The sequence below is a fragment of the Peromyscus maniculatus genome, chromosome 1 (assembly GCF_049852395.1).
Source record: "Peromyscus maniculatus bairdii isolate BWxNUB_F1_BW_parent chromosome 1, HU_Pman_BW_mat_3.1, whole genome shotgun sequence".
Taxonomy (NCBI): Eukaryota; Metazoa; Chordata; class Mammalia; order Rodentia; family Cricetidae; genus Peromyscus; species Peromyscus maniculatus.
Window position 1 is genome coordinate 143,436,380 of NC_134852.1, and position 26,851 is coordinate 143,463,230.

The following is a 26,851-nucleotide window of genomic DNA, read 5'->3' on the forward strand; positions in this document are numbered from 1 at the left end:
GAAACACTTTAGCCAAAGACATATGACACTTTGCTCCTCAATCTTTTAGCATATATTTCCCGATAACAAGGATGTTTTCCCTACATAATCACAGGATATAATTACACAGGAAATGGAGTACTGAAGTCCACATTTCACCAGTTCCTCTGAATGCTTTGCCCCACCCTGTTGAACCAAGGCAGATGACATTGTGTTCAGTTGTTTTGTCTCTTCAGTGTTTTAGTCTAGAGCAGTGCCAATTTTTTAAAATTATTTTTTATGACATTAATGTTTTTGAAAATTCCAGTTTTGTAGAATGTGTCTCAATTTGGAATTTTAGGTTTTTCTGTGATATAGATTTAGTTAGGTATTGCTTTTAGGAGAGGGAGGAATACTGCAGAGGTGAAGTTATTTTAGCAGTGCTTCTAATATCTCTGAATAATGCCTGTGTATCATTGTCTTTCTCTGTATTTTAAGATTTATTTATTTTGTGTATATGAGTGTTTTGCCTGCTTAGAGGTTTACACCACATATGCACAGTGCACAAGGAGGCCAGAAGTGGACACTAGATCCCCTGGAACTGGAGTTATAGGTGGTTATTAGTCCCATGTGGGTGCTGGGACTGAACCCAGGCCTTCTGGGAGAGCAGTCAGTGCTCTTAACCTCTGAGCCATCTCTCCAGTCCCCTCATGTCTTAAAAACAAAACAAAACACAAAATTAGAATTTAATTGTGGTAAAGTACATATACATTTTACCATTTTAATCCAGTTTAATTTTTGGTGCTGGGAATTGAGTCCTGGAATATGCTGGGCATGCAGTCTACTGCGCCACCCCTTGCTTCACTCTTAGTGGTGAGTGAGTCTGTATGGAAGTTACAAGCAGAGCACAGGGTTACATAGCCTTGCCATGGTTTTTCATTGTCTACTTTGTCTTCTCTCTCACTGGCCTGTTTCTCTTGAAACACTTTAGCCAAAGACATATGACACTGTGTCTTTGTGGAAGCCACCCACCCCTTCCACCTTCAGGACTTCTTTCATCTTACATTACATTAAACTGTGACTCTATTTCCCACCCCAGCAACTGCATTATACAGTCTGTGAATTTAACTACTCTAAGTACTGCACATGAATGGGATTGTATGGTGTTTTGGTCTTTGTAACTGACCCATTCTAGTTAGCATATTGTCTTTTAAGGTTCATATGTTGTGGCATGAGTCAGTTTTCTTCCTTAATTTTTTAATGACTTTATTTTTGTGTATATGTGTGTGCATGTGCCCATGGGCCATACAGCATGAGGGTAGAGGACAGAGGGCAAGTTTCAGGAGTCACTTTTCTTCCAATATGTGGGTCCCCAGGTTGTCAGGCTTGGCTGCAAGCACCCTTAACTTGCTGAGCCGTCTTGCCAGCCCCAGAATTTCCTTCCTTTTAAAGACTGAATAATATTCTATTGTATTATCTACAATATTATATCTATTGTATTGTAATATTCTATTGTATTATTGTATTATCATGTTTTATTTATTTGTTTATCATTTACTGGCATATTTGTTATTTCATCAAATTTAGACGTTTGGCCTAGCATTGTTCGAGCTTGTATTCCTAGCATTTGGAAGTCTAGGCTGAGGCAAATGGATTGCTGTGAGTTAAGAGGCCAGCATATTTTACACACACACACACACACACACACACACACACACACACACACACACACACACGGAGGGAGGGAGGGAGGGAGGGAGGGAGGGAGGGAGGGAGAGAGAGAGAGAGAGAGAGAGAGAGAGAGAGAGAGAGAGAGAGAGAGAGAAAGTATAGTGATGGGAGAGAGATTAAAATGTTTTCATTTGGACTTAGGGTTATGGCCCAGTTAGACGCATGCCTGCCCAGCATCCCTGTAGTGGGATATCACAAAAACCAGGCATAGTGGCTCATGCTTGTAATTTCAAGTCTTGGGAAGTAGAGGTAGGAAGATCAAAAGTTCAAGGTTTCCAGATGTGTAGTGTGTTAGGATGCATGAGACCCTGTCTCAAAAAAAAAAAAAAAGTTTTCATCTTTTAAGAACTAAATATAATTGGATTTAAGAAATTATTTTCAGAGCTGGAGAGATGACTTAGTGCTTAAGAACACTTACTGCATTTGCAGAGGACCTGGGTTTAGTTCCCAACACTCACTACCATCTGTAACCCCAGTTTCAGAGAATTCAACACCTTCTGGCCTCCTCTGGCACCAGACATGTATATAGAATACATGCATTTAGGCATGTAGGCAAAACACTCATACACATAAATACAAATGAATAATAAAAACAATTTATTTTCAATCTCTGATTTCTTGTTTTTTGAAAGGTCACTGTTCTGAGACACTTCTAGAATAGAAATGGCTGGGCTAAGCTTGTTACCTTTGGTTATAATGTGAAAAATGAAACTAGGAGACAGTTTGGTCTGCTCAAATTATTTCTGTAGTTGTCTGTGCTTGTGCCTGTGTGAAGGCATGGTTAAAAATATTAAGGGCTTAAAAATATAATTCAGGTTTTCATCTTGGAGAGATGGCTCAGTGGGTAAAGTGCTTCCTGTGTGAGCGTGAGAACCTGAGTTCAGATCCCAGCACTCATGTAAAAAGCTAGGGGTGGCTGCAGACGTGTCACCCATATTCTGTATAGCGGGATTGTGGCCTTGCTGGCTTCCCAGCCATCTTCAGGTTCAGTGAGGACCTTGTCTCAAATCAGTAAGGTGGAGAGTGATTGAGAGGGCACTTAGTGACCTTTTCTTCTGGTTTCTGTAGGCATATGTACATACACACATGCATACTCACAAAAATATAACTTATTTGAGTATTAAAAATTCCTTGCAAATATTTGAGCCCAGGTTTATGATGATAAATTATACAAGGATGTTTTTAAAAAAATTGGTTACTGAGTGGGATAGTTTTCTTGTTAATACCCAAAATCAATTAAATAATTTAAGCCTTAGGTAGAGGAAACTTCCTAGACAATACAACCAGCCACATGTGTATCTTTCTACTGACCATCCTTCAGGACATTCTGAACACTACCATTTAAAACTAACTTTTCTCTTTAAGGGTTCCTGAAATTGTGCCTGCTGTCTCCAGGTCCACCCTGACCCCACAGCATAAACCATGCTGTGATGTTACACAGCTACCATAGAACTCCAGGGTAGTGTTGAGCTGGCCCATGTGGGTTCAGGTAAGTCCTGGCTTTTTTTTTTACCATTTGGCATCTTTTTCAAAGTTAGTTACCCTTATGATTTTATATCATAAAGGAAAATAAGACAAAACTTTGAAAACTGTGCCATATATGGGGGAAAAATAAGTCTATTATCTAAACATCTAATGAGCCAGCTCCAGATGCTAACCAATGGAGTTCCATAGTAGCTGTGAAGTCCCCAGTGAGTTTTTGACCTGTGGCTTCAAAATCTGTTAAGCTCCACTCTGGCCCAGTATATAGGACAACATGATATGAGCTTTCCTGCTGCAGCTGCCTCTTAAAGATTTTATTGGGTAGCTAGTAATATGCTATATGCTTTCATTTACTTAAAGACTACACAGTTTAAGAAGTATATTGACATTTTCTTTACCTCTAATTGCCAATAGTTAGCTTGTTTTGAATGTATAATGATACTGTGGGTCAGTTTTAGGTTGCTGGTTGGTTTGGAGTTAGTCTCAGAGTGCTTCCAGTTGTCTTTATTTACCTTTATAATAATGCAGAGGAAGAGGGGGCAAGATAGAACACACAGTGTAAGTTTGTTAAAGAGAACTAAGGTGCTTCAGTTACTATTGGAGATGATGTGAGTGATCATAGATCCTATCTGCCTCTTCTCTTAGAATGGATCAACTCCCCCAACCCCAGCCTTTGTTCTATAAAGTAAGGTTTTAACATTTATGTGCTGCCCTTTCCTGCTTTCCTGTGCTTTTGGTTTTTCTTTCTTTTATCCTTGATGATAGAAGTTACTAAGCATGTAAAGAGCTAGGGGACATCTTTGTGATTGTGATACTTCCCTCTTCCCTAAGCAAAAAAAAAAAAAAAGTGGTGGCTAAAGTTTAATTATATGACATAAGCCAGGTCCTTTTAAATATCAAACCTACAGTGAAAATTCTTGTGAAGAAACTCTAAGCTTGATCAGTAGCTCTTTTTGAGCACTATGTAGTAAAATTTAACAAAACTTGGACAGTTTCATGATGCTGTCATGAACTTTGATCTGTAATAAACTTAACAGTTATTAAGCTGTGAGCTTTTATGGCTAATGAATACAATATCCACATTCCCAAAGTATTAGACAGTAAGTGTTATTAAAAAGAGGTGTTTTGTTCCTTTTTGTGTCAGTTGTGTGTTGGGAAGGTTGGAGTCTTATTCTTCTGCCTCCTCAGTCTCCAGTCTTTGTTTTGGGGAACAACAGCATTGTTCCTACTTGAGTTTAACAAAGACTGGGAGGGGAGAATTCAGTATTTTTGATATTCAAATCAAATGAAAATTCTGACTGGCTCTGTGTATGTGATTCAGCTTTCTGAGTTGTGATACATACAACATGGAGGTCAGCATTTGAAGTTCTGGATACTTTGAAGACAGGCAGGCGGTAGTGTCAAGTGTAGTCCCAGGTGTGGTTTGCACAGTTCAGTGTGCTAGCTGGTCTGATCTCCCCACCCCATGTGTCAGCACTAATTTCAGACATTCTTGAGAAACATTAGCGAGGAAATGAATTCTTAAGGACTTCTAAGACATCATCTGTACAGAGATTTAGCTAAAGAGTGAAGGCAGTGATGTAGAGCATCTTCCCATCTTCCAAACCAAAGAAAGGAGTCACTTGATATTTACCTTTAGATTGCCTCATAGTTGTGCTTTGGGGGGAAAAAGTATTTGAACGCACAGAAATTTCCTGCATGCCTATACATCTGTATACATATTCACAGATCTTCCTTTGTCTATTCAGGTCAGTTGGTCAAGCTTCTACTTTTAGAACTTGGAGCATTTTATGTGTAATATGTATTTATAAATAGATAATATTTTTAGATTTTTTTGTTTTGTTTTTCGAGACAGGGTTTCTCTGTGTAGCTTTGCACCTTTCCTGGAACTCACTTGGTAGTCCAGGCTGGTCTGGAACTCACAGAGATCCACCTAGCTCTTCCTCCCCAGTGCTGGGATTAAAGGTGTGCGCCACGCCACCCCCCCTCACCCCTCTTACCCCCCACCCCCACCCCCGGCCTGTTTTTAGATTTTTAAGCCAAAACTCTGTAAAAGGTGCAGAGATGCATTGTTTTTCTTCCCATGTTGGGGATGAAACCCAGTGCCTTTCATTTGCTGGATATGTGCTCCATCACTGAATTAACTCCAGCCCTAGTTCTGGCTCTGATAGGCCTGAAGGGAAAACAGTTGTCTTTGTAAAGAAACACTTTAGCATGGGATGTGGTGGAACACACCTGTAGTCCCATCACTTGGAGGGCTGTGGTAGGGGAATTATCTCAAGTTTGAGGTCATTTTTTGGCACATAATGAGTTCTAGACTTGGGCTGCATTGTGAAGCCCCAGCAAACATAATAAAATAACACCTACAGAAACAAAAGGAGATGGGGGATAGAATACCCAGTTCTAAATAATATAAATTACATTAAATTATTTCTAGACTTTTTGTATACTTGAACATAATTAAAAATAGAAAACTCTGTAAGTAGCATTACTCATGTCTGTTCTTGAGCTTTGTGTGTCAGGAAGATGTTATGTTGTCTCATGCTAACTCTACTACAGTTTGGTCCTAGTGACTTCTAGGGTGCTTTTCTTCACAAGGATATTTTGAAGCTTTTATGTTTAAATTGGATTAGGGCTGATTTATAGTTGGACTGTGTGGCAAGCAATGTATTGACCCAAAATACAAACTAAATTTCTGTAAAAAGCATTAGTTAGTAATACGAGGGTTATAGTTGGTTTTGTTTTTATGGTGTTGGGATTGAACCTAGGTCTTCAATATGTGCTAGGCAAAAAAGGTCTACCATGGAGCAAGCTTTACTTCCAGCCCCAATATAGTGTGTTTTTATTTTTTTGAGTTAGAAAATTTCACTGTTGTTAATTAGGCTCTTGGGCTCACAGGATCCTCCTGCCTGAGACACCTAAGAACTGGGACTATACAGTCCACAGCATCATGTCTACTTTCTTGTGAGCCCTCAACCTGAAAATTTTGTATTTAAATGTTGGGGGGTGGGTGGAGATTTAGATTTGCAGAAAAGATCCATGACTCTTAGAGTTTGAAAACTTTTAAAGCTGACCTTCATGCCTCACAGACATGATTTAAAAGGATTTGGGGAAAGATAGGCATCATGTACTTACTGTCTTTTGTGCCTATATTGCTTAAGCAGAGTACTGAGGACATAACAGACATTCAGTGAGTGTGGGAATTAAATGGACAATTTTAAGATTGGTTGTCTTTAATAAAGAGAGGACTATTTAGTTATACCAGGTATAAGGAGTGTCTTTTTCTCAATTTCTAATTCAAAACAGCAATTACAATGCCTTTTAAAAAGTACACTAAGAATATTTTTAGTTCATCTTAGCATTTTACTCAGAAGATAAATTTTTTTTCTGATATAACTTAGGAAACACTGAAAAACAGTTGGTCTGATAATTTGTTTTACTGTATTTATTGAAAGCTAATGTGTACTCTAATCCCCTCCCCCAGGCAGTTTATTATCCATATTGTTCAGTAATTACTGTCTTAACATTAATTTGTGTTAAGGTAATAAAATGATTTAATGGGAATGGAAGGTTTATGGCTTTGAAAAAAGTGTTATTTTATGTTCTTTCTCCTAATTGTTTTGTTTTATTTTAGCATATTTAAAATCATGTAGTATAAGTTTTATTTTAACAGTTATCATTTCCCTCCTTTCTCTCATTATATAGACCAGGCAGACCTTACAGAGATCTGGCTCCCTCTCTGTCTCTGCCTCTCAAATGCTGGGATTAAAAGATGTACGCCACCCACTTTCTTTAGAGACATTGTTTCTATAACACAGGCTAGCCTGGAATTCACTGTGTAGCCCAGGCTTGTCATGCCCTCCTGCCTTTAACTCCCAAGTGGAGTGCTGCATTTACAGTTGTGAACTGACACATTCAGCTCTGTATGAACAATGTGTAAAGTGTATAAGGAAGTCTTGACTGTGGGAGATTCTGAAATCAAAATGCTGCCAATTTCTACTTAAAATGAAAATTATTTTAGAGCTAGACAGCTCTGTAGAAAGCTCAGTGTTTGTTTTATTCTGCTTTAAAAATAGCCAGACACCAACTGGAAGCACATGTGTATTTCTGGGGTTTGCTGTCAGGATGAATGCAAGACAATAATGGCTTATTTCTTCAATGATGTCTAGTTTCTCAAACTGGGTTGTCCTTATTCATTTTAAATTCATTTACTCTATTCTAATAGTTCTTTAAAGCCTGCCAAAGTTTGGAGCCTAGTCATGATGGTAAGTGCCAAACCAGGCAGTTCTAGTTCCGGAAAGAAAATGTGAAATGGTAGGAAAATACTAATTTTCCTTATTTTCTTTAGGACATGTAAATGATGCCCCAGGATCCAAGAAGTACAAAGGAATGTTTCAAGTGTTAAGTGTGGTTGCTTCACCTGTGTGTCTTTTGAAGAAAAATAGATTTAAGTGCTTTTCTATCTTGGTACTTGTTTCAGGGGTTGTGGAAGGTGATTTAGCAGCCATAGAAGCATACAAGTCATCAGGAGGAGACATTGCACGCCAGCTCACTGCAGATGAAGTACGCTTGCTGAACCGACCTTCTGCTTTTGATGTTGGCTACACTCTGGTACACCTGGCCATACGCTTTCAGAGGCAGGACATGCTAGCAATACTGCTTACAGAGGTAAGTTGTGGCATTTTGGTTATTGAACCCAGGACTTGTATGTGTTACCACTGAACTGTTACCAGCTTTAATGTTCTTTTATATTGAAGAAAGGGGTTCTTTGGTTTTTTGGTTTTTTGTTTAACTTTTATTTTTTATTGCTGTACTGTGGGTTGAGTGTAGGACCTTGTACATACTAGACAAGTGCTTTACCACTGAGCTTTATCCTCAGTCCTAATTTTTTGTTATTAATGTTATAACATTTCCCCAAACTATTCTTACATGTTTTAAACTTTTTTACTTGCTTTTAAAAATTGTTTTAAGTTTAAGAGATTTTTAATAGTTTTAAGATTTATTTTTATTTTTAGTGTGTGAGTGTTTTGCCTACTTGTATGTATGTGTGTGCACAATATGAGTACAGTGACCTTGAAGGCCAAAGATGGTGTCACATCCCCTTGGAACTGGAGTTATAGTTGATTGCAAGATGTCACCTGGGTGCCTGGAAACAAACCTATGTCCTCAGTGTTCTTAACTACAGAGCCATCTCATACTCTAGCCCGTTCAATTGTGTTTTAAATGGTACCCCTTCCCTGGTGTGGTAGATATTTTTTGGTTTGTTTGTTTGTATAGTCAGATTTCTAAGCGGTCATATTAAATTTAAAAAAAAAAAAAAACGGAGCCAAATATGGGGCTGAAAGACTTAGAGATCAGGGAAATAGGAATAGATACCAGCTAACCTTATCTCACCACGCATCAGCTTCCAAGCTTCCAGTGTCATTCTTGACTGTATATATTGTATATACTTACTGGATATAGTTTTTCTTGTATTAGTTATAAGCTTTTTTTATTTTAGACAAAAAAGGGGAAAGGTGATGATATTGTTTTCCCCAATATATTGTGCACCCTAATAAACGTATCTGGGGTCAGAGAACAGAACAGTCACTAGATAGACATAGAGACCAGAAAATGGCACACACACTTTTAATACTAGCCTTTTGGAGTCAGAGATCCATCCGAATCTGTCAGTTCAAAGCCACACTGGAAACAACCAGGCATGGGTGACACATACCTTTAATCCCAGCACTTGAGATCTCATATCTTGCTTGGGAAAGACACATGCCTTTAATCCCAGGAAGTTATGGCAGGAAACAGAAAGGTATATTAAGGCGTGAGGACCAGGAACTAGAAACTGTTAAGCTTTTAGGCTCTTAGCAGCAGCTCAGCTAAGATCCATTCGGATGAGGACACAGAGGCTTCCAGTTTGAGGAAACAAGATCAGCTGAGGGATTGGCCAAGTGAGGTTAGCTGTGGCTTGTTCTGTTTCTCTGATCCTTCAGCGTTCACCCCAATACCTGTCTCTTGAGTTTTTTATTTAATAAGACCGATTAGAGATTTGTGTAACATGTTTGTTTAAAAGACAGGGTCTCATTAACTGAGGATGAATATTGTAGGTAGCCAAGGACTACTACTTGAACTCCTAATCCTGCTCCTTTCCCAAGTGCTTAGATTGTAGGCCTGTCTTACCAATTCTCATTCTCTCGCTTGCTCTCTCTTCTCTTCTCTTCTCTTCTCTTCTCTTCTCTTCTCTTCTCTTCTCTTCTCTTCTCTTCTCTTCTCTTCTCTTCTCTTCTCTTCTCTTCTCTCTCTCTCTCTCTCTCTCTCTCTCTCTCTCTCTCTCTCTCTCGCACACGCACACGCACACGCACACGCACACGCACACGCACACTCACTTTTGTTTTGTTTTTTTGAGACAGAGTTTCTCTGTGTAACAGCTCTGGCTGTCCTGGAACTTGCTTTATAGACCAGACCAACCTAGAACTCTTGAGAGATCCACCTGCCTCTACCTCCTGAGTGCTGGGATTAAAGGCATGTACCACCACCGCCTGGTTCTCTTTCCTTTTTGTGACGAGGTACTACTGTGTTGCCTAGGCTGGCCGTGATCCCCTATACATACAACATCTAGCTTTGAAATACATATGCATATAGTTTCCTGAGTTGATGGAGCTACTGATGTACACCACTGCCCTCAGCAATATAACCTTTTGAAGCAGGACTTTTCTCCATAATATCTGAGTCATTCATTAGGTTTGATTAAAACACACATTCATTCATTCAACTAAGAAATATTTAGTGCCTATGCTATGTGCCAAGCTCTATGGCTCAGGAGGATAGAATTGTAAGGATGTTGACTCTTCCTTTATCGAGTTTCTAGAGAAGTGGCCAAATGAGTGGGTATTTCTATATATTGTGAGTAAATGACCATTTGAGTACATAGGAAAGAGCTTGGGAGGTATCTTCCCTTCCTGCTTAGCAAGTCACATTTCATCAAGTTTCCTTTTCTGCCTTGCCTTCTTCCCATCACAGGATAGCAAGTATTCCAGTCTAGCTTGCAACTTGCTGTGAAACTGAGGATAACTTTGACTTTCTAACCCTGCCACACCTGGTTTATGTTGTGCTAGGGTTATGTTGTGCATGCTAGGCAAGCAGTCTGCCAAAAGAGCTATACCCCAAATTCCATTTCATCAGATTTCTGGAGAGGGAGTAGAAGTTAGCATGTGAAGTAAGCTTGGTGGAGAATTGAGTTAAGTAGACTATGAAGGTATAAGGAATTATATCTCTGGGTATATGATCCCAAGGATATGACATTATTATTCGGTTAAGAAACTTGATTTTTTCACTATAAGAGAAATAGAATAAAAGTACAGAAAGTCAGATAATTGTGTATTCAATTTTTGTCACTACACATCTTCTTGAGTATACTTTTTATAAGTATATAAATCGATAATTTAAGTTTACCAGTATCTGGGAACCATTATGTACAGATATTGTGTGAGGATTAAAAATATGTAAGATAGATGAAAACTTGATTTTATTGGCTAGCCATTATGTTTACTTTAGCAAGGATTCCAGTGACATCAGGGGAAGAGGTTGGGTAGACTCAGGGAAGGGAAATTTACCATCAGGGAGGGTAGAAAGATAGGGTGTGAATCTTATATAAGAGGGTATGTCTATAGAAAAAGCACAGAACCAAGTTCTTTTGGATTGTAGGATATATGTCTGGGACAGATTTTCATTGAGTTTTGTGTCATGGACCTGGTAGATAGGTAGGACTTATGAACTCCTGGAAAAAAATGGCTTTTTAGTGAAGAAAGAAAAAAAAATGGAAATCTAGTTATTGAAATCCAATTATCAGAATAGTTAACCAGATTTGTGACTTGTAAGATAGTGTATGTCTGTGTGTTGGTCAGGTGGTGGTGGTACAGGCCTTTAATCCCAGCACTCAGGAGGCAAAGGCAGGTGGATCTCTGTGAGTTCCAGGCCAGCCTGGTCTGTAAAGCAAGTTCCAGGACAGCCAGGGCTACACAGAGAAACCCTATCTCAAAAAAACAGAGAGAGAGAGGGAGGGAGGGAGGGAGGGAGGGGGAGAGGGGGAGAGAGAGAGAGAGAGAGAGAGAGAGAGAGAGAGAGAGAGAGAGAGAGAGAGAGAGAGAGAGAGAGAGAAGCTGATTCTGGCTTAGAATTTACAACTTTCCATCTCCTGAGTGCTGAAAATTAGAGGCAATGTGCTATCATGTTCATTACAAGAAAATGCCTTATAGTTAAGGCCATTGGCTAAGGAAAATGAAAGATTCTTATGTAGTGAACTCCATGGATCTTTCCAGTACTTGGACTTCAGGTTAAGTACAGCTGGCCTAAGGGAGGAGGATGGTTTGAGGTTTGAGGATGGTGGTGAAGGGAATGTTTCATGTTTCTCTTGAAATGTATTCAGAGTTCATTCCATGTTGTTTTTTTAAAACGAATTTTGGGTATTTGTGTTAGCAGTGTTCTCTGACAAATAGTAATTGGGAAAATACCTGATAATTGATTCCTGATTTTCAGTTACTTGAACTTTGAGTTTCTGAGTTCATAGAGCTAGAATGTAGTGAAAATTTTCATAGTTACTGACAGTCAGTGAAATCTGATAAAATCAAAATAAGGAGTCCTGTAGCTGTATTAATTGTGCTGAGCTAACATCTCTGGCTCCTTACTTTAACAGCGGTAATGCATAGATGACATCGTTAGCAAAACACACTTTCAGTGTCTTACTATAAGACATGCTGCTCCAGGTCCCATTTATGGTAGGAAGGAGGCTTTTAAAAAGTAAGGTGATAGCTAGCTTTTTCTCACCAGATTTCTAACAACAGAGAACAGAGCTGCCACTTACTAACAGATATCCTTTCTGTGATTTAAAGTTTCCATAGAAGTTTTTTACTGGGGGTGGGGTGGGGAGAGGGGCTTGAGATGTAGCCCAGGCTGGCCTCTTCTTACTCCTGATCTTCCCACCACAGACTTCCTAGTGATTATGATCACAGTGTGCACCCTCATTCCCTGTGCCACACATGAAATACAACTGGAATGCTAGTTGGAATCTGTACCATTTGTTGCCATTCTGCATTTAATAACTGTTCTTTGAACAGTTGCCCCAATGATATACATGTCCACTGGCAAAGGAAATAATACCTAGTAGTATATTTAAGATTAAAAAAAAAAAAGGAATTTGGGGGAAATTTTGCTCATTTAAGTGCTGTTGTATTTTGTTTCTGTTCATGATAAATACGATACAGAAGGAAGTTTCTTTCTGTATTTAAGGTATCTCAACAAGCAGCAAAGTGTATTCCAGCAATGGTGTGTCCTGAACTGACAGAACAAATCCGGAGAGAAATAGCTGCTTCTCTTCACCAGAGAAAGGGAGATTTTGCTTGCTATTTTCTGACTGACCTTGTAACATTTACATTGCCAGCAGGTAACCCCAAAATTTATTATGAAAAGCAATCTCTATTTTCTTAGTTACTTTTTTTATGTGGAGGTAAAAATATGTTTTTTGTAAGAAAGCAAGTAAGTTGGGATTTTTAATATTTTCATATTTTATGTGTATGAGTGTTTTGCCTACATGTATATCAGTGCCCCACATGTGTCCCTGGTACCCATGGAGGCCAGAAGATGGCATCAGATTCCTGAAACTGGAGTTAGAGACAATAGTGAGCTGCCATGTGGGTGCTAAGAATCAAGTCTGGGTCCTCTGGAAGAGTAGCCAGTGCTCATAACTGCTGAGCCATCTCACTAGCCCCATAGGTTAGGATCTTAAGATTTGACTGTTCTGTTCATGCTTGAAGTCACTCATGCAAGAACTATTTGTAAACAGATACTTTGGTTAGAAGACAGTAAATGATTTTTGTTGTTGTTGTTGTTGTTGGCCTTAGTTTTATTTGAAGACAAGTTCTCACTCTGTAGTTCAGGTTATCTAGAACTTTCACGGATCTCTTGTTTCATCCACATGAGTGCTGCATTTATAGGTGTGAAGCCACCATGTTCCATTACTTTTTTTGAGACAGAATCTCATTGTATAGTCCTGCCTGGGACTTGAACTTGCTATGTAGATCTGGCTAGCTTTGAACTCACAGAGATTTCCCTCTTGAGTGCTGGGATTAAAGGTATGTGCCACCACACCTGGCATATTAAAAACAAACATATACAATATACATACATATATATTGCCCATTCATTTTTTCCTTTAAGAATATCCTTATTTTAGCCTCCCGTTTTTTATTTTCCCTTTATTTTCAAGTCTTTCTGTTTTGAAACTATATACCCACTGGCTACTACTAAAAATTGGGATTAGGATATAGGTTTTTAATGGCTTAGGTTATTTGAATTAAAAATAATGGTACCTTTGAGCATGTCAGTGGTTTTCATCCATTAATTTCTGCTATTTATTATGAAGCATTTGTTAATGTTTTTAATTCTCTAATAGTTGAAAGTGTCTGGAGATTGCCTATGAATTGATATTGAATAAGTACACCAAAGAACATTTTATTTATTTATTTATTTATTTATTTATTTATTTATTTATTTATTTATTTTTTGTTTTTTTGCGACAGGGTTTCTCTGTGTACTCTGTAGCCCAGGCTGGCCTCAAACTCACAAAGATCTGCCTGCCTCTGCCTCCGAGTGCTGGGATTAATGGTGTGCGCCACCACTGCCCAGCTCTTTTTTTTTTTTTTTTTAAGTAAATATTCTATCTGGTACCCAAGTATTTTCACTTTTGTAGTCAAATGTATTTACATGTGGGAAGGGTTAATAATGAAGCCTTTTTTTTTTTTTTGTTTTGTTTTTTGAGACCGGGTTCCTCTGTGTAACTGGCTGTCCTAAAACTTGATCTGTAGATCAGGTTGGCCTCCAACTCAGTTATCCTCCTGCCTCTGCCTCCTGAATGCTGGGATTAAGAGTATGCACCACCACGCCTGACTAATGAAACCTTTTAAAATCAGTACATTTCATTTACATATACTGTGTATTAAGCTCATCTCAAGGTGTTAACTCAAAAATCCTTTATTATATTTATTTATTGTGTGCATGTGTGCTAGCCATGGTTTGTTGTTGAGGTCAGAATACTGCTGACCTGAATTGGTTCTCTCCTTCCATCATAGGGGTCTTGGGGATTTGAACTCAGGTAATCAGGCTTAGTGGCAAGTGACTTTTACTGCTGAGCCATCTTGCCAAACCATACATAGGGGGTTTTTTTGGTTTGTTTTTGCTTTTAAAGAATTGAAAATGCCATTTTTAAAAATTAAAACATTAAAAAAACAAAATTATATATTTTTAGATTTAAAAATTTTAATGTATATGTATAAATGTTTTGCCTACATGTGCACCAAGTGTGCCTGGTGCCATCAGAGGTCAGAAGAGGGTATCAGGTTCCCTGGAACTGGAGTTAAGGATGGTTATAATCCATCATGTAGGTGCTGGGAATTGAACCTGGGGTCTTCCTCAAGAGTAACCAGTTCTCTTAACCATTGAGCCATTCTCCCTGCCCCCAGGGGCTTTTTACTATACTAGAGTGCTCTATTAAGTAACCTGAATAGAACATAGAATGCTTGAGGAAGGTTACAAAAACATTGTGTGCCAAAGTGCATGGTTTATTAACTTTTATGAGTAAATTCTTAAATTTGAAAATAACAGGTTTAAGCCACCACGTGGTGGCATACATCTTTAATCCCAGTACTTGGAAAGCAGAGGTCAGTGGATCTCCTGAGTTCGAGGCCAGTCTGCAGAGCGAGTTCCAGGACAACCACGGGTACACAGAGAAACCCTGTCTTGAAAAACCAAAAAAAAAAAAAAAGCAGGTTTGTGCAGGAGCAGCCCATATGAAGAGAAAGAACAAATAATCTATATATATTTGTTTATACCTTATTTTTTATATTAACTTTAAGAATTTTAGTAGTGAAACTCAGGAAGTTATATATACATAGTCATGTTACATACAACATTAAACATAGATATCTGACAACTTCAGTAGAAAGGGGCATTTTTATTTGAAGCTGCTGGCATTTAGTTTATTAAGTTATTAAACATGAGAATTCCTTTTAAGCCTGATTTTTCTGTGCAGATATTGAAGATTTGCCTCCAACAGTACAAGAAAAATTATTTGATGAGGTGCTTGATAGAGATGTTCAAAAAGGTAAGTGGATGATGGTGTAATTTACCTTTTATCCAATCAGTTAACTTTAATTTTTATTTTATTTATATTTTTAAAGATTTATTTATTATTTATACAGTGTTCTACTTGCATGTATGCCTGCAAGCCAGAAGAAGGCATCAGAGCTCATTATAGATGGCTGTGAGCCACCATGTAGTTGCTGGGAATTGAACTCAGAACCTTTTTGGTTTTTTTTTTTTTTTTTTTTTTTTTTGAGACAAGGTTTCTCTGTGTAGCTTTGCACCTTTCCTGGAGCTCACTTGGTAGCCCAGGCTGGCCTCGAACTCACAGAGATCCGCCTGCCTCTGCCTCCCGAGTGCTGGGATTAAAGGCGGGCGCCACCACGCCCGGCGAACTCAGAACCTTTTTAAGAGCAGCCAGTACTCTTAACCTCTGAGCCATCTCTCTAGCCCGTTTCATTTTTTTATAATGTAGGAAGTGGTTCACTATGTAGCTGTCTTGCCTCGTTTTAAATTAAAAATGTAGAGTTCTTAAGAGCAGTATTATAGTGGTCTCATATATGCAAGGCCCTGAATTTGACCCACAACTCCAAAACCAGCAGTACAAAACAAAAAAGACACCCACAGCCTTTGTGATAGAGTGAACAAGTACAAATATTAAAGCTTAACAACCTTCATTTTCTACTTACTCTAGAATGAATATATTTCTGTGTTAGCCAAGATTTTAAAGGATTTGGAAGTTGAATAAATTATTCCAGAACACCACAATATGTTTTACATATTTAGAAAGTTTATGTTAATAAATTACATATATATATATATTTTGTTTGTTTGTTTGTTTTTGTTTTGTTTTTTTGAGACAGGGTTTCTCTGTGTAGCTTTGCGCCTTTCCTGGAACTCACTCTGTAACCCAGGCTGGCCTCGAACTCACAGAGATCCGCCTGGCTCTGCCTCCCGAGTGCTGGGATTAAAGGCGTGCGCCACCACCGCCTGGCACAATAAATTACATATATTCTTATATGTAGATGATACTTTCAGTCCACTAAATACTTTGTAACTGTGTAGATGTGAAAATGAATTACTATTTAAATTCCTTTAGAGCTAGAGGAAGAATCTCCAATTATAAACTGGTCCTTGGAGTTGGCTACACGTTTGGACAGTCGACTGTATGCACTTTGGAACCGGACTGCTGGAGATTGTTTACTTGACTCAGTACTACAAGCTACCTGGGGCATTTATGACAAAGACTCGGTGCTTCGGAAAGCCCTGCATGACAGCCTGCATGACTGTTCACATTGGTGAGCTGGCACCCTTCCCTGTTTACACTGTAGGACTGTGCTTGCTGGGTCATTTCCTTACAATAGTGGCTTACTTTTCTGCTCAAGTATTATATCATTTTTTAAAATGTGTATAGGCATTTTAATTGAATCTGTATCTATACCATCTATGTGTTTGGTACCCAAGGAAGCCAGACTATTGAATCCCTTGGACCTGAAGTTACAGTTTGAGCTGTTATGTAAGTGCAGGAATTGAACCCAGGTCCTCTGAAAGAGCAGCAAATAACTTTTAACTATGGAGCCATCTCAACCAGGCAGTGGCGGCACTCACCTTTAATCCTAGCACTTGTGAGGCAGATGCAGGTGGATCTCTGTGAGTTCCAGGACAGCCAAGGTTACATAGAAAACCCTGTCTTGGAAAACAACAACAAAAAAACCAACCAACGAAAAAGCTATTGAACCATCTCTCTATCCTGTCTTACATAAAAAATTTTAAAAGCTTTATTTTTAACTTGAGGGGTTTGGGGAGAGAATGTGTGTCTGCCTATACTGTGGGGATGTGATTGGTTTGGTTTTTGTGATGGCAGTTTTTGTTTTTTTTCCCCCCTTTTATAGGTCTGCCTTGTAAGTTTAATGTGATTGCCCCATAAGGTGGGTATATTATTCTCTGGTGCTGATGAAATTTAGCTTCTTAGCTGGAAAGCCAAATCTGGACTGTGGTAAATCTACCACCTTGCAAAATTTGCTTTGAAAATCAGCCTGGAACAGGGCATAGTGGTGCACCTGTAACCCTAACACTTTAGATGGAAGACTGAGTTCAAGGCCACCTTTTGGTTGTGTATGAAGACCTTGTCTCAAAAGTTTTCCCCACATAAAACTAAACACATCACCCAAGGCAGCTTGGGAATTGTCCTTTGGTAGTAATTGACTCAACTTGTAAGGCTGAAAATGAATTGTGAATTTTGGTAGTTGATTCACTCCTTTTCCTAATTGTGAAGCTTTTATTTTTCACTCTTTAATTTTTAAAAGACATTTGTGGCTACTAATAGTAGCTTTGGGGCTTATTCTGTCTGTTTCTTAAAGCTGATAGTAAGAGATCTTCTGATATTTGTATTTGAATTGGACTGAGTCATTTTAGGTTCTGTTGTCTAGTGCAAGGGTGGGGAGAGGTAGCAAGAGCACATAAATGAGCTAGGTAGGGCCATTTCATTAGAGTACATCAGCAGGAGAAACTTAGAGCATTGTGTCAACGCAGCAGAACTCTCAAGTAGTCTTGATTCTAATGTGTGCTTCATGGTGAAGACCTGGAGCTATTGTGCGGACAGGACTCCTGATAGAAAGTATGCCTTGATGCCGGGAGTGGTGGCACATGCCTTTGATCCCAGCACTTAGGAGGCAGAGGCAAGGGGATCTCTGTGAATTCAAGACCAGCTTGGTCTACAGGGTGAGTTCCAGGACAGCCAAGGCAACACTGAGAAACCCTGTCTTGAAACCACCACCACTCTCTCCACCCCGCCCCCTGCAAAAAAAGAAAAAAGTATGCCTTGATGCCATCTTCTGGGATCTCTGCCATCAGATTCCTTTGCTTGGTGTTTTAGAGTTCATATGGAAAGCACAGATCATAGAGATCTCCTTCTGCTATCTTGGAAATAGGTTCAGGATAAAGATTATGATGGACTGTTCTTGATTTAGGGTTCAGTGACTAGTTTGCTCATTAAACTCAACACATGACTATTAATTACCTGGCAGAATGAGATTGGAGGACAAACTTGGGTCCTGGTCTAGATTGGGAGAGGAAGGGCCAACATACCACTTGTGTGGCTCCCTTTTTTTTTTTTTTTTTTTTTGGTTTTTTTGAGACAGGGTTTCTCTGTGTAGCTTTGCGCCTTTCCTGGAGCTCACTTGGTAGCCCAGGCTGGCCTCGAACTCACAGAGATCCGCCTGGCTCTGCCTCCCGAGTGCTGGGATTAAAGGCATGCGCCACCACCGCCCCGGCTCAAGTGTGGCTCCTTTTTTAAAGCTGCTCTTTACTGAATTCCTAATCTACATAGTCTAAGTCAACAGGGAGTTGTCTTCAGCCCTGTAAAATCCCTAGTGAGAGCTGAGAAAGCAATGTTCTGTTATGTGAACTTGTATCACTTTTGGTTAGGCTATTTTTATGTCTTTATGTGTTTGTAGCCATGCAGTTCTGTTAGACACCTGTGATTTGATCTGGCTGATGTTCTCAAGACTGAATTAGACAATATTGTCCTTGCTTTTGTCTTCCTTTCCTTTCCTGTTACTTCGATCAGATAACCTGGTGTTGTGTGATGGACTTTCCCTGGGGAGACAACACCCAAGTCTACTCACCCCAGAAAAGGAGCCCACAACAGACCAAAGTAAAGTCCAGCTTGATGAACCAATGAGTTTTATTGGGGGGTGGGTTACTTATAGGAATATAGGTCAGGGATTATTTATAGGACCAGAAATGACTAAAGCCCAGCCCAACATGGATGGCAACTCTTGAAAACAAAACCTGGAGCACAGGGCACAGCCTACAGGCAACTCAACAGGTTTTTCCAGGTGACTCAGTTGGTCTGAGCCTCTTAGAGCAGTTTGCCTGGTCTCTGATTCTTACTGACAACTGGGCTTGTCTGAGTCTTAGCAACCTTTACTGTTTATATACTCTTGGGAGAGAGGACCTAATGAATTTAGTCAGTTTGGGGGACTTTCTGAAGCTATTTTGAGTTAACTACCTGTCTTAACAGCTTTCCCATTGTATTTCACCGTTCCTTAGAAAATCCTGTTGTTTCACCTTCCTATAAACATCTGCTTGTAAATTTCCTTCCAAAATGATTGTTCATCGCAGAGGAAAGTGCTGCACAGCACCTGGACAAAAACAATTTATAGAGTTTATTTGGCCCACAATTCCAGATTAAAGTCCATTACTGTAGGAAAGTCGGGTGGCAGGAACTTGAAGCACCTGGTTACATCATTCATAGACAAGAGCAGAGAGCAGTGGATCAGTGCACACATGCTAGTGCTCAGCTCTTTCTACATTCTGTACAATCCTGCTGTCCTGCCCAGGGAATGGCCTTCCCAATATAATTCCATATAGGCCTGTCTGGAAGAGCCCTCATTGAATGAGACTCCCTTCCCAAGTAATTCTAGATTGTGTCTAATTGGCAATTGAAACTATTACTTCATTGAAATATCTGTCCGGTTTCTCAGAGGAACAGTAGGGTTAATTGGTCAGTAAGGGGAAAAATCATTATAGATCTTTTAGAGTCATTACTGTTTATTTGGTAGTCATTTTGAGTTAGTTATATTTTCTTCAGTGTAGACTGCTACAAATGTCTTCAAAGTATAGATGCATATATGCCTATGCCCTCTCTGGATACATATAGTTAATACTGGGCTGCCATGATTATTATAGTCAAAATACTAAAAAGTAAGACTAAAATGTCTAGAAATTCCAGGGTGAATTTGTAATATACTTTCTAAAACAGTAGATTTATTGAAGTACTGTTTGCCCTCAAAAATGTTAAAGCATATTGTCCATTGCTTATTATTTCATTTATAGGTGTAACACCCACCACTGCAACAGAGTCATAGAGCATTTATCACCTCAAAAGAGAACTCATGTCTCTTTTTTTAGTACCTTCTGCTTCTCAAGCCCCAGCTGCAGGAATTAATTTTTAATCTACTTTCTGTACCTGTACATTTTTTTCTGGATATTTCATATAAATGGAATCTCAAAATATGTGGTCTATGACTGAAGCATACTCAATAGTATAGTCAAATATTTTTATTCACTTGTTTAACAATGGAAGGAGAGTAGGTTGTTTTCAGTTTGGCTGGCTCTTACACATAGTTCAACTGTGACATGTATAAGACTGTGGAACAAAGTACTTTTGTTTCCTTGTGTAGGTACCCAGGAATGAAATTGTTGGGCCATATAGTAAATCTGTATTTAATATTTAAGAAATGGCCAAACTCTGTCTCACAGTATCTGGACCCTTTTAAATTTCTATCAACGTATGTATTCTATGAAGAGTTCACATTTTTCACATCCTCACCAATACTTGTTACTGTTCTGGTTGCAGTCATTCTTGTGTGTGTGAAGTGCTATCTTCACTGTTACTTGATTTGTATTGCTCTCGTGGTTGATGGTACTACTGAATGTTTTTTTCATGTACTTATTGTTCATAAATCATCTTTGGTGAATATCGCTTGAATTTTCCTGCTTTTTCTAATGCCGTGATGTTTGGTGCTCAGATCAGGGCTTCAGGCATGCTAAGCAGGCATCTACTACTAAGCTAGGCCCCAGCATTCTTTCTATGCTCAGGTTTCGAGAATTGGGTTTTCTGTTGTAGATACACTTTATGTATCAGGTCCCTCTTTAGGTAAGTGATTGGTGAATGGTTTCTTCCACCTGTGGCTTTTATTTTATTTTTATTTCTTTGAGGGACAAAAGTCATTTTTTTAAATGTAAATTTATTTTATTATTTTATGTGTATGAGTGTTTTGCCTGTGTGTATGTCTGTGTATCACAAGTGCTCTTGGAGGCCAGAAGAGGGTGTCATATCCCTGGGACTGGAATTACAGGTGGTTATGATGGGGTGCTGAGGATCGCACCTGTATCCTCTGAGCGGTGGCCAGTGTTCTTAACCATTCAGCCCATTCTAGCCCTGAGGTTTTAATAAGTCTAATTTGTCAGTAATTTTTTTTCCCCCAGACAAAGTTTCTCTGTGTATCCCTGGTTATCCTGGAACTCACTCTGTAGAACAGGCTGACCTCAAACTCACAGAGATCCACCTGCCTCTGCCTCTGGAGTGCTGGGATTAAAGGCATGCGCCACCACTGCCCGGCCTGTCAGTATTTTTAAAATTATACATCCTATTGTAGTCACGGCTAACAACATCTTTTGTAGCTGAAGGTCTGTGCTGGCTAGTGTTTTGTCAACTTGATACAAGCTAGAGTCATTTGAGATGAGGGAATCTCAATTGAGAGAATGCCCCCTGCCGGATTGGCCTTCGGGCAAGCCTATGAGGCATTTTCTTGATTAATGATTGATCTGAGTGGGCCGAGCTCACTAGAGGCAATGCAACCTCTGGGCAGGTGGTCTTGGATGGTATGAGAAAGCAGCCTGAGCACACCAGTAGGCCTTGATGCTCATTGTCTTCTGCTTAGGTTCCTGATTTGAGTTTCCATCCAGAAACCCCCCCTCCCCCCCAAATAAAGTATGACTGAGAGTTTAAAGATGAAGGAAAACCTTTCCTTCCCAAGTTGCCTATGGCCATGGTGTTTTATCACAGCAATAGAAACCCAAAACCCAAACCAAGACAAGGCCACAAAGATTCGATCCTCAGTTTTTGTCTTTGGAATTTCAGTTTCAGTTTTTGGCATTTAGATATTTGATCCATTTATTATGACCTAACTTAATTTTGTAGAAATCTAATTGTACAGTTTGCTGAAAAGATTGTTGTTCTCTATTCTGTTGTCTGGACATTGAAAATTCTGTTGTCTGGATATTGAAAATTAACTGACTATAAAAGATTGTTTTCTGGACTCTTGTTTTTGTCTGTCAGAAGTCTGAATCCTTGAAGGAGTCCTATAGCCTTTTTTTTTTTTTTTTTTTTTTTTTTTGGTATAAGCTTTAGGATCTGTGTAACAATTTTACAAAAAGCTAGCTAGGATTTTGTTTGTAATTGCATAGAATGTGTATATTAATAGCAAGAATATTGTCAGGTTGGATACTATTGAATCTTAGAATCCATAGATAGGCACTTGATTTTTCAGATATTAATCTAAATTTGTATGGTGCAGCTTGGTTATACATTAGGTTTAGGTTGTCCTTATGGGCCCACTAGCTTCAGGGATTGAGTTTTTTTAATTTTTTTTTTTTTTTTAATTTTTTCAAGACAGGGTTTCTCTGTGTAGCTTTGTGCCTTTCCTGGAACTCACTTTGGAGACCAGGCTGGCCTCGAACTCACAGAGATCCGCCTGCCTCTGCCTCCTGAGTGCTGGGATTAAAGGCATGTACCACCACCATCCGGCAGGGATTGAGAATTTTGTTCTGATGTGCGTGTATGATTATTTGAGTCTGTGTAGTTTACAGAACTCTCTCAGTAGTTTCCTTGAGTTCTGATTGCAACCATTGCTTAACTTCTGGCTAACTTAGACCTGTCTTGTTCATAAAATAACTTGAAGCACTAGTCAAGAAATTTGTGGGCCAGTAAGATGACTCCGCAAGTAAAAGAACTTGTTTGCAAGCCTGATGACCTAAGCCATCAGGTCATGGCATGGACCCTGAGATTCATGGTGGGAGGAGAGAACTGACTCCTGAAAGTTGTTTTCTGACTTTATATACTTTGGTTCATACTCTACACCTCTCTCTCTCTCTCTCTCTCTCTCTCTCCCTCCCTCCCTCCCTCCCTCCCTCCCTCCCTCTCTCCTCTCTCTCCTCTCTCTCACGCACACACGCACGCACAAACACACAAATTTAAAAATTCTACCTATATTCATTGCCCTTCAAACATTCAAGTGTTCTGTGAACACTAAGCAATTGTAAAAGAAGTGCTTAGATTTTCTTTTAAAAACATGTTACCATTTTAGAAAGCTCTTTTGAATATGAAAAATGCTTAAAATTTATTTAATTTATTTTTATTTAATGTATGAGTGCTTTTCTTACATGTGTGTCTGTACCACATGTGTCCCTGGTGCCTACAGAGGTCAGAAGAGGTCATGGGATCCCCTGGAACTGGTGTTACAGACAGTTGTGAGCTGCTGTGTGAGTTCTAGGAATTGAACTTGGGTCTTCTGCAAAACAAGTGCTCTTAACCACTGAGACATCTCTTCAGCCCTGAAATACTTTTTTATAATCAATTAAGAATTAAATATTTTTACTGTTACGTTTTTAGAAACTGAAATTTATATGTTTAGTTTTTACAGAACCTTTTATTAAATTAAAGCTACGCTTAACTTTTTGCTGCTGCAGCTTTTCTTGTCTTTTGTTTTTTCCCCTGGAATTTAAATGCATTAGATGAAAATGTGGTCTTTCAAATTTAAATATCTGTCTTCACATAAGAGGTTTTTGCTTTTTTTTTTTTTTTTGTAGATTGCATGACAATTTTAGTGAAATTTGTGTTTGCCTAATTTATTATATGAAAGCATTTTAAGGGTGTTAAATACAAAGAAAGGATTGTTTTTCTAGATACAGTAACCTTTGTTTTTTTGGGTTAGTATGTAATCATGCGATTTTATTGACATAAAGGAATCTCAGGTGGTGATATTTATTTATTTTTAAAGATTTATTTATTATGTATACAGTGTTCTGCCTGCATGTATGCCTGCATGCCAGAAGAGGGCACCAGATCTCATTACAGATGGTTGTGAGCCGCCATGTGGTTGCTGGGAATTAAACTCAGGACCTCTGGAAGAGCAGCCAGTGCTCTTAACCTCAGAGCCTAGTTGTATTTTTTTCTTTAAATGAGGTCTTACATAGGTTAATCAAAACCTCTCTACAAAGTTAATGATTCTTGAGTCTGTGTCTGCCCCCCAAATGTAAAGATTACAGGCATATCCCACTAAGACTCATGTGATCTTGATATTTTTAAGAACATGATGATGGGATGTTTCAAAGCATTGTGTTTACACATAGTGATACATCACTGGAGAATGTGGTATCTTTGTGTTTAATACCTCAAATGAAATTTTGACCACTTTTGTTTCAGAGACGGACTCACTGCATAGCCCAGGCTGGCTGTAGTGAATTCTTTAGTGTTGAGATTATAGTTGTCCAGCACCATCGCTGGCTTTTCAGTGATTTGAGTTTATTAAAACAATAGATATGCCGGGCAGCAGCGGCCCATGCCTTTAATCCCAGCACTTGGGAGGCAGAAGCAGGCGAATCTCTGTGAGTTTGAGCCCAGCCTGGTCTCCAAAGCAAGTTCCAGAAAAGGTGCAAAGCTACACAGAGAAACTCTGTCTCAAAAAACCAAAAAAAAAAAAAAAAAAAAAAAAAAAAAAAAAAAAAAAAAAGGATACTATTAATAACAATAAAATTGCTTTCATCACTTCTTTATAGAGTTAATTAGATATAGATTATATTTTCTTTTAAAAACATGTTTTAGAAGTTCTTTTGAATAATAAAAATGCTTAAAATTTATTTAATTTAAAGTATGAGTGTTTTTCTTACATGTGTGTCTGCACCACATGTGTGCCTAGTGCAGAAATAGGTGGGGAATTTGATTCTTGTTGGAGATATGCTAAAAGATGTGTGTTTCCAGAATGTAGTTAATTTCTTGACAGGAATTGCCAAAACTAAACCAAACCAAACCAAACCAAAAACTACAATAAACATTTGGAGTAGTGTACTACTAGTTCAAAGCTTACGTATCATGATTTTGTTTGTAATTTACTTGCTAGGTTTTACACACGCTGGAAAGACTGGGAATCGTGGTATTCCCAGAGCTTCGGTTTACATTTTTCACTGAGGGAGGAACAATGGCAAGAAGACTGGGCATTTATACTCTCTCTGGCTAGTCAGGTAAGGTTGCACTTGCACCAAGCTTTGACTTGAAGCTCTCCATTATGTTTATCAGGCCATGCTGAAAGCAGTGTGATACAAAGGAAAGAGACTTTCCTTGCTGGCAGGCAACTTGGGTTCTAGGTACTGACTACTGTTTGTTAGATCATCACTGCAGAACTCTGCTGCTTAATTAAGGGTAACAGCCTTCAAGACCAAAAGATCTAATGCGGACTTTTAAGCATGGTATAGTCCAGACTGCTGTTTCTTCCTTAAAACCAGAGGTGGTATGCCTGTTTGACCTACCTCCACAGTAGCTCCAGTTGTTGAGTTCAAGCTCACAGTAGAAATTCAAGGATGGAACTGAACTGTCAGGCTTGGAGGAAGAATTTGACATTCTTTCTCTTGTTCCCTCATGACTGCATTCACATTCATATGTTAAGGTTAAGGGAAAAGCGCAGTCTAGCTTACTCTTATTTTTTTTTTTAAGATTTATTTATTATGTATACGATGTTCTGTCTACATGTTTGCCTGCACACCAGAAGAGGGCACCAGATTTCATTATAGATGGTTGTGAGCCACCATGTGGTTACTGGGAATTGAACTCAGGACCTTTGGAAGAGCAGCCAGTGCTCTTAATCTCTGAGCCATCTCTCCAGCCCCTGGCTTACTCTTAACAAATAACCATTTGATAAGTCAGGTTCATCTGAACCTTGTGAAGGGAAGTTCCTTCTGTTTGGGCAGTTTGTGCACATATCCAAGTGGATAACGCATGAACTAATGCACCACCTCATGGCCATATGTTGTCACAGTGGCTAAAGTTGGAGGATGGACCTCATTTGGTGATCATGCTGTTTCCGTTTGTGCACAGTAAAACAGTAAAGCTGTTTCCAGAGGAACTCGGTAAACTTAAATGGTATCATTTTATGAAGTGCCCCTTGCTATCTGAGAGTAAATGGTAAGATTGAATAGCAAGGGATACCTTGTAATAATTGTCTACATCTGTTCTGTTTGTGAGTTTGAATATGAATACTTATGCATAGACACTGAAGAATTCTGTTCTAATTCTGTTGGACTGTGCCATATATGTGGGGAGTCGACTTCTTTGACAAGGCTTTCTTCTTGGAAATGGATTGAGATAGTACTGTTTTTTACACAGTGGTTTTCCAGGACTGGTAATAAATGTTTTTAAGAACAATTGCCTTTTCTTTTTGTGTGTGTGTACAGCCTGGAGCAAGTTTGGAACAGACACACATTTTTGTACTTGCGCATATTCTTAGACGACCAATTATAGTGTACGGAGTAAAATATTATAAGAGTTTCCGGGGAGAAACTTTAGGATATACTCGGTTTCAAGGTAAGCCATTGCTCAAGAGCACTCTAGTAGTTTTGTTTACATATAGTTGTACATCAGAGCCCTCATTATGGGGAAAGGGTCAGAGCAGCTTCTGGGGTTCAGGAGGTAGCAACAGTGGGAGGGAGTGGGAATTGGGGAGTAGATAGGCACTTGCTCCTTGTGCTCTTGTGCTTTTTTCTAGGAGTTTATCTGCCTTTGTTATGGGAACAGAGTTTTTGTTGGAAAAGTCCAATTGCTCTGGGCTATACAAGGGGCCACTTCTCTGCTTTGGTTGCCATGGAGAATGATGGGTACGGCAACCGAGGTGCTGGTGCTAATCTGAACACTGATGATGATGTCACCATCACATTTTTGCCTCTGGTTGACAGTGAAAGGAAGCTCCTCCACGTGCACTTCCTTTCTGCTCAGGAGGTA

General features: G+C 39.0%; 1 protein-coding gene across 4 annotated transcripts in view; it reads left to right on the forward strand.

The window, feature by feature from the left end:
- Positions 1-26,851, forward strand: part of Zranb1 (zinc finger RANBP2-type containing 1) — a 61,148-nt gene that overhangs the window by 30,842 nt on the left and 3,455 nt on the right. For all 4 annotated transcript variants that reach the window (XM_076554052.1, XM_076554045.1, XM_076554038.1 and 1 more), the window contains 7 exons: positions 7,652-7,839; positions 12,448-12,601; positions 15,245-15,316; positions 16,394-16,592; positions 24,981-25,101; positions 26,308-26,437; positions 26,619-26,848. In XM_076554052.1, the coding sequence (XP_076410167.1) occupies positions 7,652-7,839; positions 12,448-12,601; positions 15,245-15,316; positions 16,394-16,592; positions 24,981-25,101; positions 26,308-26,437; positions 26,619-26,848 (1,094 nt within the window). The remainder of the gene's footprint in view (positions 1-7,651; positions 7,840-12,447; positions 12,602-15,244; positions 15,317-16,393; positions 16,593-24,980; positions 25,102-26,307; positions 26,438-26,618; positions 26,849-26,851) is intronic.